The sequence below is a fragment of the Protomyctophum parallelum genome (assembly GCF_964188405.1).
Source record: "Protomyctophum parallelum genome assembly, chromosome: 1".
Taxonomy (NCBI): domain Eukaryota; kingdom Metazoa; phylum Chordata; class Actinopteri; order Myctophiformes; family Myctophidae; genus Protomyctophum; species Protomyctophum parallelum.
Genome location: NC_139697.1, coordinates 62041717 through 62055860, shown reverse-complemented (window position 1 = coordinate 62055860; position 14144 = coordinate 62041717). Strand labels below are relative to the sequence as shown.

At 41.2% G+C, this 14144-nt stretch overlaps 2 protein-coding genes across 4 annotated transcripts; one reads left to right on the top strand and one right to left on the bottom strand.

Annotated features, from left to right (window-relative positions):
- Positions 1-2855: 2855 nt before the first annotated feature.
- Positions 2856-10386, bottom strand: LOC310864205 (protein phosphatase 1D-like). 3 transcript variants are annotated; one of them, XR_014569724.1, is made up of 7 exons: positions 9617-10386; positions 8675-8903; positions 7026-7150; positions 6755-6936; positions 6364-6591; positions 3711-4969; positions 2856-3624 (listed from the first exon to the last, which is right to left on the bottom strand). XR_014569724.1 is itself a non-coding variant. In XM_083772795.1 (7 exons), the coding sequence occupies exons 1-6, from the start codon at positions 10146-10148 to the stop codon at positions 5942-5944; spliced, it is 1404 nt and encodes a 467-aa protein (XP_083628921.1). In that variant the 5' UTR covers positions 10149-10381; the 3' UTR covers positions 4834-4969; positions 5938-5941. The 3 variants fall into 3 exon arrangements, 2 of the variants coding, with proteins under 2 accessions (XP_083628920.1, XP_083628921.1); XM_083772795.1 differs by lacking the exon at positions 2856-3624 and adding an exon at positions 5938-6049 and having other exon boundaries at positions 4834-4969; positions 9617-10381; XM_083772794.1 differs by having other exon boundaries at positions 2856-4969.
- Positions 10387-11616: 1230 nt separating this feature from the next.
- On the top strand, positions 11617-12081 carry LOC310879726 (histone H2A-like; the record flags this gene model as incomplete). The annotated part of the gene is made up of 1 exon (XM_083794553.1): positions 11617-12081. The coding sequence occupies one exon, from the start codon at positions 11617-11619 to the stop codon at positions 12079-12081; it is 465 nt and encodes a 154-aa protein (XP_083650679.1).
- Between the last annotated feature and the right edge of the window lie 2063 nt (positions 12082-14144).

Below are 14144 nucleotides of genomic sequence, written 5' to 3'. Positions count from 1 at the left end.
GATCAGATGTTTGTAGGGGCCTCCCGCCTTCAGTAGAAATGCATTTTTCATCTAATTAAGCAAATATTGTGATGTTTAATATTCACTGCAGTCACAATGACAGCAGTACACATGCAAGGGACAAAGGGATTAGATTAGAATAATGAATCTGCCAACATTTGCCTATTTGGATGAGTTGGCAAGATGTTGTGATATTTGGTCAAATGATATGTTAAATGTACATTATGATGTACATTTAACATGAGAGCTAGAACAAATGAATAAGAAAATCTCAAAAGTCCATCCAAATTCTGTAACAATGTATGACATCTCATGTGTCAATCATAATAGTCTACTTGCCAGCCCATAGAGCCCATTGTGAACCCGGACATTTTGAGTACCCTAAAGTTTTATGTTAGAAATGTTGAGTATGGGTCCCCAGCATTTAGAAACTGCCGGATGCTAACTTGCATATGTTGGGCAATTTCCACAATTAGCATAATAAGATGGGGTACCATTGACATCCTATATAAGGCAACATTTAAAAAAAAAAATCCATTATGCTTTAAGTGGCATTGTACGTGTAAATCTGGTCGGTTTTCATGCTTCTGAATCCGTTGCAAGCATTAGTTTTGCATGAAAAACACTCCTTCAGCGAAGAACGGCCATAGCCGTCATCACAAATGTGATGAGGTCAGCACAAATGTGATGAGGTCAGCACATTTGGGCAAGTGCCTATGGCCGTATTTAGCCCAAGGACTGTTTTTTGTGCAAAATGAATGCTTGCAATGGATTCAGAATCATGAATGACTTGCAAGGAACCCCTAGTTTGACACGTCACATGCTACTTAAAGCATAATGGAAATATTTGCTTTGGATAGGCGTCAGTGGTACCCCAGCTTATTATGCTAATTATGAAAATTGCCCAACATAATTAGGCAAGGCATTCGGCAGTTTCTAAATGCTGGGGACCCATACTCAATTCTAACATAAAACTTTAGTCCGGGTTCACATTCTGGCAAGTCAGTGGACTATAAGCTAGACTAGACATGCTGGCTGTGTCTGTGATTGTAAATAGCAGAAGCAGTAGCAGCTAGTGTGAGATAATATAAAATTACTTTTAATAGACCAGGTTGGGTAGTTTGTGTTTACTTTACAGGCACACAGTGAGCTGGGCCGAAAATCTAGATATTATCATATTACCTTTGGCTGTGCCTGTGTTTGTGTTGTGTTTACCTGTCAAATTGTGGTCCTGCCTCTGCCTGTCCGTTTTTGGTTCTGCTGTTTTTACTGTCGGTGGGTGTTTCTAGTGAAGTTTTGATTAGCCTCGGTACCCAGGCTTTTCATTTTTCATTGATTGGATGCTGCCTGCAGATGGCGACATTGTGCAATGCATTTTCCCTCCTATTTTTCAGGGACTCATGTAGTGCCTGTTGTATGGAAATTAGTACAGATTACCTGTATTGCTTTGGTAATTCTGCTGTTGGGAGCAGACACTTTATGGTTTGTTGTACTGTAGGCTTAGGCTATAACCCTGGGTTACACACACCAACTTTCAATAAGGTCTGTTTTGTACTCTTTCCTTTGGTCTATTCTGATAATCAATCTTCCAGAGTGTGTTCTCAAACTTGCAGTTCAAGACCCAGAAGGTAACCAAACTGAACAGACTGAAAACGGTCTACAAGTTCAGGATATTAAGTTTAGAAAACGTATGGACTCTTTGGAAACGGCTTGTGACTAAAATAAATGTCTATGTCCTTATCGTGTACGTGGTTTGATTTGTGGCTTTGGCAGGGAAATGACCACATTAATGCTGGTCCCCATTTTTGGGCATGTTATCATAGGCAACATTTTTCAAAGATTTCCAAAAATGCAATTCAGATCCTGCTATTTTTGCTATTTTCTGTTTTAGTATAAAGGGCTTAAGTGAATTAAACACATCAGCAAACACTTGAACATCAACATCCCTGTTCTGGGGGAACCTTTGCGAAATATAGTAGATTTTTAGCAAAGAAATTTGGTGTGGCAAAAGAGTGTCCAAGTGCAGAGAAAATAACTTAAAACTTTGTTACATTTGAATGAGATTATCCTTTGTAGGACCCTGCAGACTCTTCTCCCCACACATCTGCTGAAATGATCGGGACTGCCTTCCCTGAACCAGAGTAATCTAGTAAGAGAGATAATGTACTTTTAAGGGATAAAATGTCAGTAATAAGAATATTGACGTCTCCAAAATAAATACATCTGATAATCCCTTTTACATTACTGCCATCTACTGGATAAACATGTTACTGCAGCTACTTTAAAAGCTCAAACTGCAGTTGCTCAAAAACAATGAACCATAGAACTACTGTCTGTATATAAAAAGCTCTGTAAAGCCTAATCTGTACTTTGTTGTATGCTAAAAAAAAGTGTGACATGGTCGTACAAAAAAGTATAAATTCATCATTCATCATTGATGATTCATCATCATTAGTGAATGTACAAATATAAATAAATTAGTTATGGTATATGGTCAAGGTAACTGACTCTAATGCAGAGGGTTGTGGGTACGATTCCCACTCGGGGAGCAAGTGACAATGGCCCCAGACCATTGATAAACCCCTACCAGAGGTAGAGCCAAACACAACATATAGTTTTGTATCCGTCATGAAGAGAGACCAGAGTTGTTCTACGTGTACTGAATGTTCATGTAGTTTCTCTTTACTTGGACTACTATGGCTAAGTATATGGCTATTCTTACTAGCCATAGTATTCCAAGTAAAGATAAACTACATTCAGTTACTGGTTCATCCGAGAATGGTTACTTGCACCAGTGCATGGTCATTGGTCTGTTATTCTACACACTGCTATTAACAAAATGACATAATACAATAATGAAATAACATTTTATTGTAACACACTGACATCCAGTCACATTCAAGGCATAGTATTGTAGCTATTTAGACACCCGGGTGTAGTGGATTAAAATCCAGAAATTGTGGTAAACATTGTTAAAATAAAATATATGCCCATAAACTGTTATTAGCTCTGGACACTTCACAACACAGTAATGCTGAGCATGCCAGACTCAATACAAATCCAATAAGTGTTTTGCATAATGTACTGTACAAAACAATAAAACTGATACAATTTAACCAAGTAATGTCATTGATACTTTCAATGTATCAATGTGAAATACAAAAACATGTAAATTGTACTTCTCTTGTTTGTGACTCATGGCCATAACTTAGTAGGGAGAGATGCCTTTCGGGCCAACCCAGTTTTTAAGTGAGCAAGACACTTGCCCCCGTAGGATTAATACGGTCTACAAGAATACAATAAAAACACGATGCAAAAGCCATCATTAGGTGCCTTTCATGAAAACAGAATACAAAAGGCAAAATTACAATAAAATATTTGACTGTCATTTGAAAATTCAACCACTCAGATGTATGTGCAATCAACAGAGTGAACAGTAAAAAGCCTAATCACGGTTATCTGAAGCAACCAACACAAATTATGGAGAAAAACGATGCATAGTGTAAAACTGTGAAAATGAAGAGGAAGACGTATTCATTTAGTTTTTAAACAATATCTTTACTTCACAGTAACACAAGTAAAAGTGTGACTGAATATGGGAAATACATGAAGGGCCAAAGGTACCTCAATACCACCTTCCATGGAGGCACTGGCACTGAACTAGGTTTTAAACCCTCAGATTATTATTAGACATTAAAAACAAATAGAACATAAAAACGTCTCTCACATATACAGAACACCCATGGCAGCAACGACATTGGAATTGTCCAAATCTTTAACCAAATAATATTTGAGACAAAGCACAAGAGGTTGAAAAGAACATCCAATGGCTAATGGCAAATTCAGACAACCTGATAAACATCTAGATACTGACAGCTGTGTCAACATCTGCTGCCGCTAGAATGCCAGACTGACCATTTAGCTCAGTAGTATGCAATCATGCAGAAAACAGTACCTAAATGACCATTAGGAAAAACACATTCAAAACAATATTGATGCTAAAACAACGAAAAAGAGAAAAGAAAAAAGTTTGCCCTCGGGATCACCCTTTGTTATATGTATACAGGTTAAAACATACCACAACCACTTAAGACAGATACAAGACCCCACACACTGGTGAAAATGCCACAATCTCCTCAGACTCCATTTTTCCCCCTTGCACAATGCAGCTCCTGAGAAGGAACCACCTCCAACAACATCCAAGTAGAGATTCCCAAACACCACCCGAATAATAATTTATGATTCCGAAAATATGTCCTTTGGATATACTGTACAAATTGTACATTGTTATAGGTATGAAAATAGACCAAATATTTAAAAATGTACTATTAAAAAAGGGGGTGAGGCAAAACTAAAATATTATACATAATTAAAATTGTTTTTAGTTTTAAGGGTACAGGGAAAACACGGTTACATTCTAAAAGCCAGGGTGGCACCTGGAACATGAGGAAAGCGGATTGTGATGGGATGCATATTTAAGTAAAGATCAACGGCAAAGTCATTGATGCGGGTTTGTGGGAATTTTTCCATTCTTGTCGGAAAGGAAGGCGCTGCTCCGCTGTGGAGGCATGACATTGGGTACACTGGGTGAGCCTTTCAGTCTCATTCCCGCACCTGTCTGATAGATTTGCCTACATGCTCTGCGATGGGGCATTCTTCTGGGAGACAAATGTTTGCTAGGGGTCTGGTCAACAGGACTGCGAGGAGGTCTTAGGTTGGGGGAGCGGTTTGGAGACCGACAAGGCCTCTTTAAAGGAGGACTCAACGTGGAGGACTCTGCTGGAACCTTCCAGTCTTCATTTTCACAGATGTTCGGGGGTCTGTCTGTAGGGGTGGGCGTGACCCTATGAGAGTCAACATCAGCTGAAAGCTCTGCGGTAGGACAGAGAACGGGTTCACACGGGCCGCCACTCTGCTCCGCAGTCCAATAGCAGTCACTGAATGCAGAGGACACGTTTACCTCACGTCTCTGCGGGCATAAAGCACATTAACCACACAGTCATCACCATTTGTCTCATTTCCTGTGGATTCAAATGCAGGAATTCACTCTAGAAAGAAGATGAAAGGCATGTGTGAACGCTAGAAATATACTGTGACATTACAATCACAGTAAGGAAAAAGTTACCATAGTCAAGTTTAGGAATGAAAGAAGAGGATATGGAGTTACTTCATATACGGTACCTAACCATGTACAAGTTCAATCACTTGGTTAGCTAATAGGCTTAATTTTTTATTAATTAATAAATAGAAAATAGACTGCATGTTTTATCTATATACCTATACATGAACAGGCTAAAGGGCAGTGATTTATGTTCACTACTCCTCCTCTCTCCTTCCTCAGTCATTTTTTGGATCCTGCACCCGTTGCAATTTGTGGATGTGCGTGCACCTCTTGACCATTACACTACTACTACTTCAGTCCCAGCCTTCTTACAAGCTAGTAAAGAAATGTATAGACAGAAAATTAACAACCACATGTTGAATTAAGCATACAAATAAAATAAACAAATGGGAAGGTTTTTCCTATATTGAAAACTCTTTGATTTAATTATGATGAAACAAGCTGGACCACGATCTACTAAACATTTAAGACAGTTATCGAGTCATCAACAGGTTAATACATTATTTTCTAAAGAAAACAACCCACCCACACACACACACACACACACACACACACACACTACTAGTAATGTTAATAGTAGTAACACACAATAACAATCTTTAACTACAGTTAATGTATGAAACTGAAGGGCACAGCATTTGTTAATCCATTAACAATTGAGTATTGACGCCAACAGGTCCGACAAGAAGAGCCTTGGATTAAATGCAATTCAATCGATGACTAAGCTGATCCAACTCGGGTTGATAAACAAGTTAACTCTTTGGATGGCCATGTGAGTGACCATTCAGTACATTTTCATTTTTCTGGGAAGTCACCTCACTACCACTTCAGGCATGTCCAATCCTCATGTTCTTCTTCCTCAAATATCTCATCTTCTTCATAAAACATGCCATCCTCCTCCTCCGCCTGGCCCGCTAGCCAAGTATTCTGTCCCGAAAACAAAGAGTCACTTTATAAACCACAAACCACTAAAGTAAATACCGTGTGTGACCCATCTAATGTATGCCTGTGGTGTGAATACCGTCAAACTATGTGGTGAAAAGATGCAAACGGAACAACAAAACAATATTCAGACAGTATATTCTTCCAGTGGAAAAGGGTCCTCAACATACAGTATACACTTTCAAGAGCAAAAATATCAACACAAAGCATTACCAGCATTACATTTCAAAATGATCTAATACAGTAGATAATGTGGTATCAGATGAAAACCTCCAAAATGAAGGGGCGATGACACTAACCTCATAAACTTTACATGTGTTATAAGGAGACCCCGGAAAGGGAACGTGGTCAATTCCTGTTGCCATATCCACAACGATCTCATTTTGATGCATAGGAATTGGTGGACCCCCGCGCTCCTGCAAAGCTAGGACAATGACCGTTGTGTTGTCTGCTCGAAGCATCCGCTGCTTCCAAAACAAAAGGGCCGTGGTACCCAGTCGGGTGGCACAGGACATCCCCTTGGGTCCCTTTGAAGCAATGTGCAGAAGGGCAACGGTAAATTCACATTTGTTTAAATCCTGTAAAAAAACATTCCACCTGAGATCAAGCCCAGATATTAAAATAGCTGGCATTAATAATAACTTTATGCTAGATCTTCGCGGTAAAGTCATTATGAACATGATCACTCACCATCATTTTGTCATGACTGTAGCACATGTTGACAGCATTCTTAGGTGGCATCATGTTCCATAGACCATCACTGCCGAGGATGATGTAGCGATGCCGTTTGGGGTCAAGGGTCACCATAGTGGTATCAGGCTCTGGGGAAACAACAAACTCCCCACTGTAGAAATCATAGCTCCACAGATCACCTGTTAAAAATACAGGTAACATTATTAGTTGAATGAATCAATATAGTCACATGTATTGATTTATGGCAGCATACGTGTCCTCTTTTTACCTAAGGCCCGGGCCACAGCCAGGAAGGGGATCTGGTCAATGACGGTGCTCCGCCTTACTGGTCCATTGTGGGTTAATCTGGGTCTTTTCCAAACAACACGGTTCACCCCAGACTTCTTCATTACACTGCAGTTACACAAGCACAAAGACACATACGTCAATAAGAAAGTACAACAGTGCATTTCTTTTTTTTTACCAGCCACAACAGTGTAGCTTTTATTGTTTTCACCTTGCGAGTCTGTGTGTGCTGTTTATATGTCCGATTCCGTCAATAAAAGATGCAAGATGCAGTCGAATACTTAACGGAGGTGTGGCAATTCAACTCAACTCCGTTTTATTATAGTGTCAAATCTCAAGTTGTCTCAACTCAAGACACTTTACACATAGAGCAGAGACCCCATTTGTCGCACCCTGAACAGGCACTTTTTGCGAGTGGCAACGAAAAACTCTCCCTTGACTGGAAGAAACATCAGGCAGACGTGAGCTTAGATTGTTTTTCAAAATAGCATAAAAGTCAAAGAAGTTTAGGAATAAAGGTTAACCCATTTTGGGCGGGTAGCCTTTTTGGTGTTTATGCTTTAGCTATTGAAAAATAGCAGATCTACAAGCTCATAGCGCGAAGAACGACTGACAGACATTTTCAGAAAACTGGCATTTTTAGAATCTGATCTCAGGTCAGAATGGGTTAAGGCACCGGCGAAAATAGGGCCCCCTAAAGCTCTAGTGGGGGCTGGGCGCGGCCATCTGCTTCAACCGTGTCGGGTGGGGGGGGGGGGGGGGGAGAAGAGAGACAGTGAAGAGAGATAAAAAGATGGGTGTGGCCCAAGCAAGGGCGTTGGAACTAAGTAGATACACCCTAAAACATTTATTAGGTAGCTAGCGGATACCATTTTCACCTACGAGGATGAAAAGGGCAATGGTTTTGTTCACTCTCTTTTTGAGGGGCGTCTGGCTTTCGGAAATTACGTCATATGGCAGCCAACTCTATGGACTTTTAATGAGGCCCAGGCCGTAGCGTAACAGTCTGGGCACCGGACTGGTAATCCAGTCGCAGTGTGCCGCGGGTTCGACTCCCGGACCCGACACGGCCTTTACTGCATGTCATCCCCCCATCTCTCTCCCGTTTCCTGTCAGCCTACTGTCTGTCCCTTCAAAAATCAATAAAAGGCGTAAGCCGCAAAAAAATATCTTAAAAAAAAAAAAAAAAGGGTTAATGACGTAAATAATAATATCACCCCACGTGATGTCATGTGGCAGCCAAGTCTATGGACTTTCCATTTCAAATGTTTTTTTTTACAGATTGTTCTGCCAGGTCCCCCATAGTGAAAGCAGCATGGTCTTAAGGCTACACCATCTGCCTACAAAGTACCCCAGAAAAAGCTCAAAAGCCATTTTTAATCTGGTTTGGCCAAAAATCTATACACATTTAAAATGTATAAATATCAAGCCAGATGGGTCATATGTTACTTAATCTCTATGGCAAGTCCACAGATTGCAGGGCAGCACATCATAAACATGTCCTCCATTTTCTGTGGACTCAGACTTTCCTTTGCTTGTTTACCCGTCATGTCATTAATAGATACCACTCATTACAAGGTAAAGTCCTAATGAATGTGTACTGACTACTGAGGTTAATGAGAAACATCTCACCTTCCACCAAGTCGTTCAATCCTTTCTTTCTCTTTAGGAAGTTCAGGTTTATGGTCTTGTGTCACTTCCAGTGCCTGGAGTTTGATATCAGAGTCATTGTCTTTCACCCCAAGGACCACTGCTGAATCCCCTACATGGGCAACATACATGTGGATCCCCCGGATCACCACGATGCTGGCTGTGGTGCCCGACGTACTGGGCAGGCCAGTAAGAGTCTTAGGCCACTCCGCTGTAAAGGGAGAAAGTATAACAAGAGGGATTATAGAATATAAATCTTTTTTTCCCCATTCAATTCAGGTAAGCATTTTTCAATGTTAACAAGCAGTGGTAGAGAAGTAAAAGGGTAGAGATTCATTTTCTAGTGTTGAGTGCTATAAAAAGAGAGAATTAAACAATGTATTTCTGAATAATAGAAACATACAGTTGAATTCTGTTTGCAATTATTGACCTGTGTTTTTCATGGCATGGGACTTGGCATTGGGTACTCCCAATGACCGACTGCGTTCAATTATGCCAATCAAAAATATTCAAGGATACAGTGAGCAGGGACAGCAACAACACAACGGTGGAAAGGAAAGCAGTCTGTGAAACAACGACCCCTGGAGTGACACGATTCACCAGGTCACCGATTTCGGCGTAACGCCGATACAAAGTAAGGACTTGATTGATTGAAGTATTTATTAACAGTTTGCGGATTGGGTACATTTCACATGAAAGCACAACTCGATACAAAGACTGTTACGGTGGACGACCCACTGATAAAGCATTACACGTGACTTGGGTCCAAAACAACAACAGATTCCGCTTGCTGCTCTGAGAAATGTAACGATCGGTTACAGTTACACAATGACCGTTCATAACTGGCCAATTTAGGACAAGACAGAGAGGAGAGCCATTGAAGATAAACTACATTAGATTAAACGTTACGTTTAACTGACTTACGTAGTTTCTTCCACATTGCGTGGTGGCAGGCGACGAATCCCTTTCGAAGAGCAGCGCACACTTCGCTGTGATCTTTCGACCAAAACCCCCTTTGCCTTTTCAATAAATCCCATAGATGATCCCTGGCGAAATCCGCCGCTTCTCGACCTCCGTGGCCATCAAACACCGCGAAGAAAGCCACGGATTTCCGACTCGTATCAACCACACTCTCCTCCTCCGTTGCGGCATCATGGTTCGATGCCGGCGGGAGGAGGTTGTGTTGTTGACTCTTGTCGCTACTAGTTGACATGTTTTCTACCCACATTGCACTGATCGGCGAAACAGCAGTTACGGCAGTACCAGACTGTGGAGGAGTCACATTATTATGGTCGCTCTCTGCTGCTTTATTCTCCTGCTGCTGCTCCCCGCCGACGCTGCTGTCTTCAATCGGCGACGGTTCATACTCGATTTTTATCTCGAAATTGTCCTCCATGTATTTCCTCCCTCCTTGCTGCGAGTATGCGCTCATACGGAATATGATCGCGTCGTCCATGGTCGCGCAGAGCGTGTCGTTGCTTTCCTAAACGACAATATCATACGTGTTAGCTTTTAGCTAACGAGTAGCCCCGAAGCTAAACAATACTGTTCGAACCAATTTTGCCGCGATAGGGTGGCCTATACCGCCCCTAGCCTTTACCCTGTACCGAGGCAGTTCCTTCTCTTCTGTTTATCTTCTCCGACGCTGTCGGCCAGTCAACGTGCCGCCGTACGCACTGACGTCCACCTAAGGCACATATCAACCAACCCCCATCAACCAAAACCATATAACTCTATGCATGAAGGAAAACGCGATGGAAATGCTGCCTAGCAACGAATAGGAGGGAAAATGCATTGCACAATGTCGCCATCTGCAGGTCTCGTCAGCCTTGCTTCACCTTCTCTCTCCCTGAGAGCTCCCCCTCTACTCTCCTCAAAGGGGGAGGGAACATGTGGGTGGTTCTCCTGGGCCATTGAACGTCGTGAACTCGTGATAGGTCCAATTCTGGGCTGGGCCTTCAATGTCTCTCTCAGTCTCTGGAGTAACTTAATTAAATCCTGTACAAATATAAATTAATTAGTTATAAATACATGTACTGAATGTTTATGTTCAAATGTCTATTCTTACTAGCCATAGTAGTCCAAGTAAAGAGAAACTACATTCACTAACTGGTTCATCCGAGAATGGTTACTTGCACCAGTGCGTGGTCATTGGTCTGTTATAATTTCCAGTTAGACTACCGGTAATAATGTTTTTTTTTTTTTTTCTTTTCTTTTCTTTTTTTAGATTTCACGTTATCAATAATGACAACAAACGAGACAGACACAGCTGAGAGACAGATCCTATCATACTAATTAACCTGTTGCGCACAACCAATAGGCGCACGCCGCACAACGAGAGTGGACAGGTGTGATTCATCTGGTAATCAGCTACAGCTTCACATAAAGCCCAGACTGACGTTCAGTAAATACTATAGCTTAATCTCTTTTTCTGCAAGGAACACACGACGTGGAACACTGTCTGTTGAGAGGTGAGAAGTCTGTTAGTCTGTCAGGTTCTTAAATCTGTGTGATGGTGGTTCCTGTAGTAGGCTATGGTTGAGTCACTTGTCTTTTCTATTAAAATGTGGCCTTCATGATTCAATCCCTGTTTGGGAGAATGCCTTTTTCACTTAAGTGAACAATGCCACAATGTTCCAAGTAAAGGTCCTGTATAGCCTATTCAAAGAATTACTTGAGTAAGAAAGTGTTTGCATCATATTTAAGATGACAAGTAAAACGACATTCTAACTGCTGATCTACAAGCTCATGTGTTGTGAATGGAAATACTCAGTAAAAGTATAGGCTAGGCCTACTTGGTTACTGCCCCCCCCCCTCGTCCCCCATGAAACTTGACCATTTCTCCTGCTTCAGTCAAGAGTTAATTGTTGTCACCTTAACATGTAGTTCGTTTGTAGCTCATTTGTTTTTTTGTCCTTCAGGAAATGTCTGGCCGTGGGAAGAAGCTTGCTGCCGGCATGGCCGGCAAGGCCAAAGGTAGCACAAGTACCAGCCGTTCTGTGAGGGCAGGTTTGACCTTCCCCGTGGGTCGCCTCCACAGGCTGCTGAAGAAGGGAAACTATGCCCACCGAATCGGCGCGGGCGCCCCCATTTACTTGGCTGCTGTCTTGGAGTACCTCTGTGCTGAGATTTTGGAGCTAGCAGGAAATGCTGCCCGGGACAACAACAAGCGCCGCATTGCTCCTCGCCACATCCTCCTGGCAGTGAGAAATGATGAGGAGCTGACCAAATTCCTTGATAAAGTCACCATCTCTGAGGGAGGTGTTATACCCAACATCCAGGCACAACTTCTGCCCAAGAAGACTAAACTCAAAGGGGCACCAACTTCATCAAGGGATGACGAGGATGATGGTGGCTCAGCCAAAGACGTTGAATCACAAGAATTTTAAAAACTTTAAAATTTTACATTTGAATGCGTCTTAATTGTAACTCACTTTTCTTAAATTGATCTTTATATTGTTTCTGTTGTCAATATATTGGGTCCTGACACATGTCATGTAAATTAGTGTCCTGGCCACACTTTTGGAACTAACTTTTCTAAATAAATGATTAAACTTTATTGTTTCTGTTAATATTATTGGGTGCTGACAAATGTCATGTAAATGGTGTCCTTTTCAGGGACTCATTACAGTGCCTGTTGTATGGAAATTAGTACAGATTACCTGTATTGCTTTGGTAATTCTGCTATTGGGAGCAGACACTTTATGTTTTGTTGTACTGTAGGCTTAGGGCCGATTCATACTCCTATTTTAGAGCTGAATAAAAGTCATTGTAGGCTCTGTAGAGCCTACAATGTGGGGGGGGTACCGTCCTAAAGTCGGCTCTTCGGTGATATTGAAATTTTTGACGAGCCAAATCATTTCGGCACTACAGCGCCGAAACAGCGGTAAAATAGGAGTATGAATTGGCCCTTAGCCCCTCAGACCCAAAACTAAAGAATATTTTGTTGTCGTTGGATAAGATTTTGTCCACAATTCCATGCTTTATTGATGTTGGTACCAGTAGGAGAGAACAGGCAAAACATTGATCAAAATAACAATTCTGCTACATTCTCTAATTGTATAGACTTGTAAGATAAGTAATGCAGATGCTTAACAATAATGTAACTCTTGAGAGCGTGAAATGTAACAGGTCAAATTTAGTTGCATGTTACACTTCTCAAGAGTTACAGATCTATAAGGGACGGGTCCATTTGGTTACCAACTCCATCTTTTAGCTGACGACCACATGGAACCCAACGGACCACTGGTCCACTGCAATAAATGAACCTTGTTTTCTGCACTTCTAACAGAGCAGCTCCAGACATGATCTCCATGCTTAAGAGGAACAGCTGTGGTAAGTCTCTGGACATTGCCAGACAGGCCAGAGACATGCTGGGAGGAAACGGCATTGCAGACGAGTAGGCTACCACATCATCCGACATGTGATGAACTTAGAGGCCGTCAACACGTACGAGGGTCGGAGGGTATATGCAAAAAACGAATGCATGGAATAATGATATATTAACCATCTTTATCATTTACCGGTAGTCAAGTGCATCCATTCACAGTTTAGTCCGGGGGTCTTCAACGTTTTTCAGGCCAAGGACCTCTTAGCTGAGAGAGATGAAGCAGGGACCCCCACTACATATTGGATTCATGTTAAATGTGTGTTTTCACACATTTAACCACTTAAACCCTCAATACTTGACCTTTGGCTCTGCTCTTTTTACCTTGTACATCAAGCCACTTTAAAGAAAATGGCCGATCTGCAAGCTCAAGTGTCAGTAGATCTGCTATTTTCAGCTAATGCTCTCAGAATAGGGATGCGAGGGTTAAAAAAATAAAGTCCCCATCACACAAAAGTTTTGGAGATTTGTAGACCCCCTTGTATTGTACTATGAGGACGGGTCCCGGACCCCCCTGTTTGAAGACCCCTGGATGAATCTATATAATTTTGTCAATATCTGTATAATTCTTAATCAAACCGTCATCATACCAGTGTAGTACAAGATCTAGGGGTCAGCAGTGTTCAAAATATTGAAGGCTGACACTTGCTGCTGAAGATGATAGCTTTACGATTGAATAAAGCATGTTTAACTATACTTTTTAAAGTTTGATTTTCCTTATCAATGGTTGATGCCAAACAAATTAACCGATTAACTGTCTTATTTATCACATTTATTTAGTACTGTTATTTAGTTATGCTAGTACTGTATTTAAACACATAATGACGAATTTATACTTTGTTGTCCAACCATGTCACTCACCGAAATACAATGGGGTTTTTTAACATACAACAAAGTACAGATTAGGCTTTACAGAGCTTTTTATATACAGACAGTAGTTCTATGGTTCATTGTTTTTTAGCAACTGCAGTTTGAGCTTTTAAAGTAGCTGCAGTAACATGTTTATCCAGTAGATGGCAGTAATGTAAAAGGGATTATCAGATGTATTTATTTTGGAGACATCAA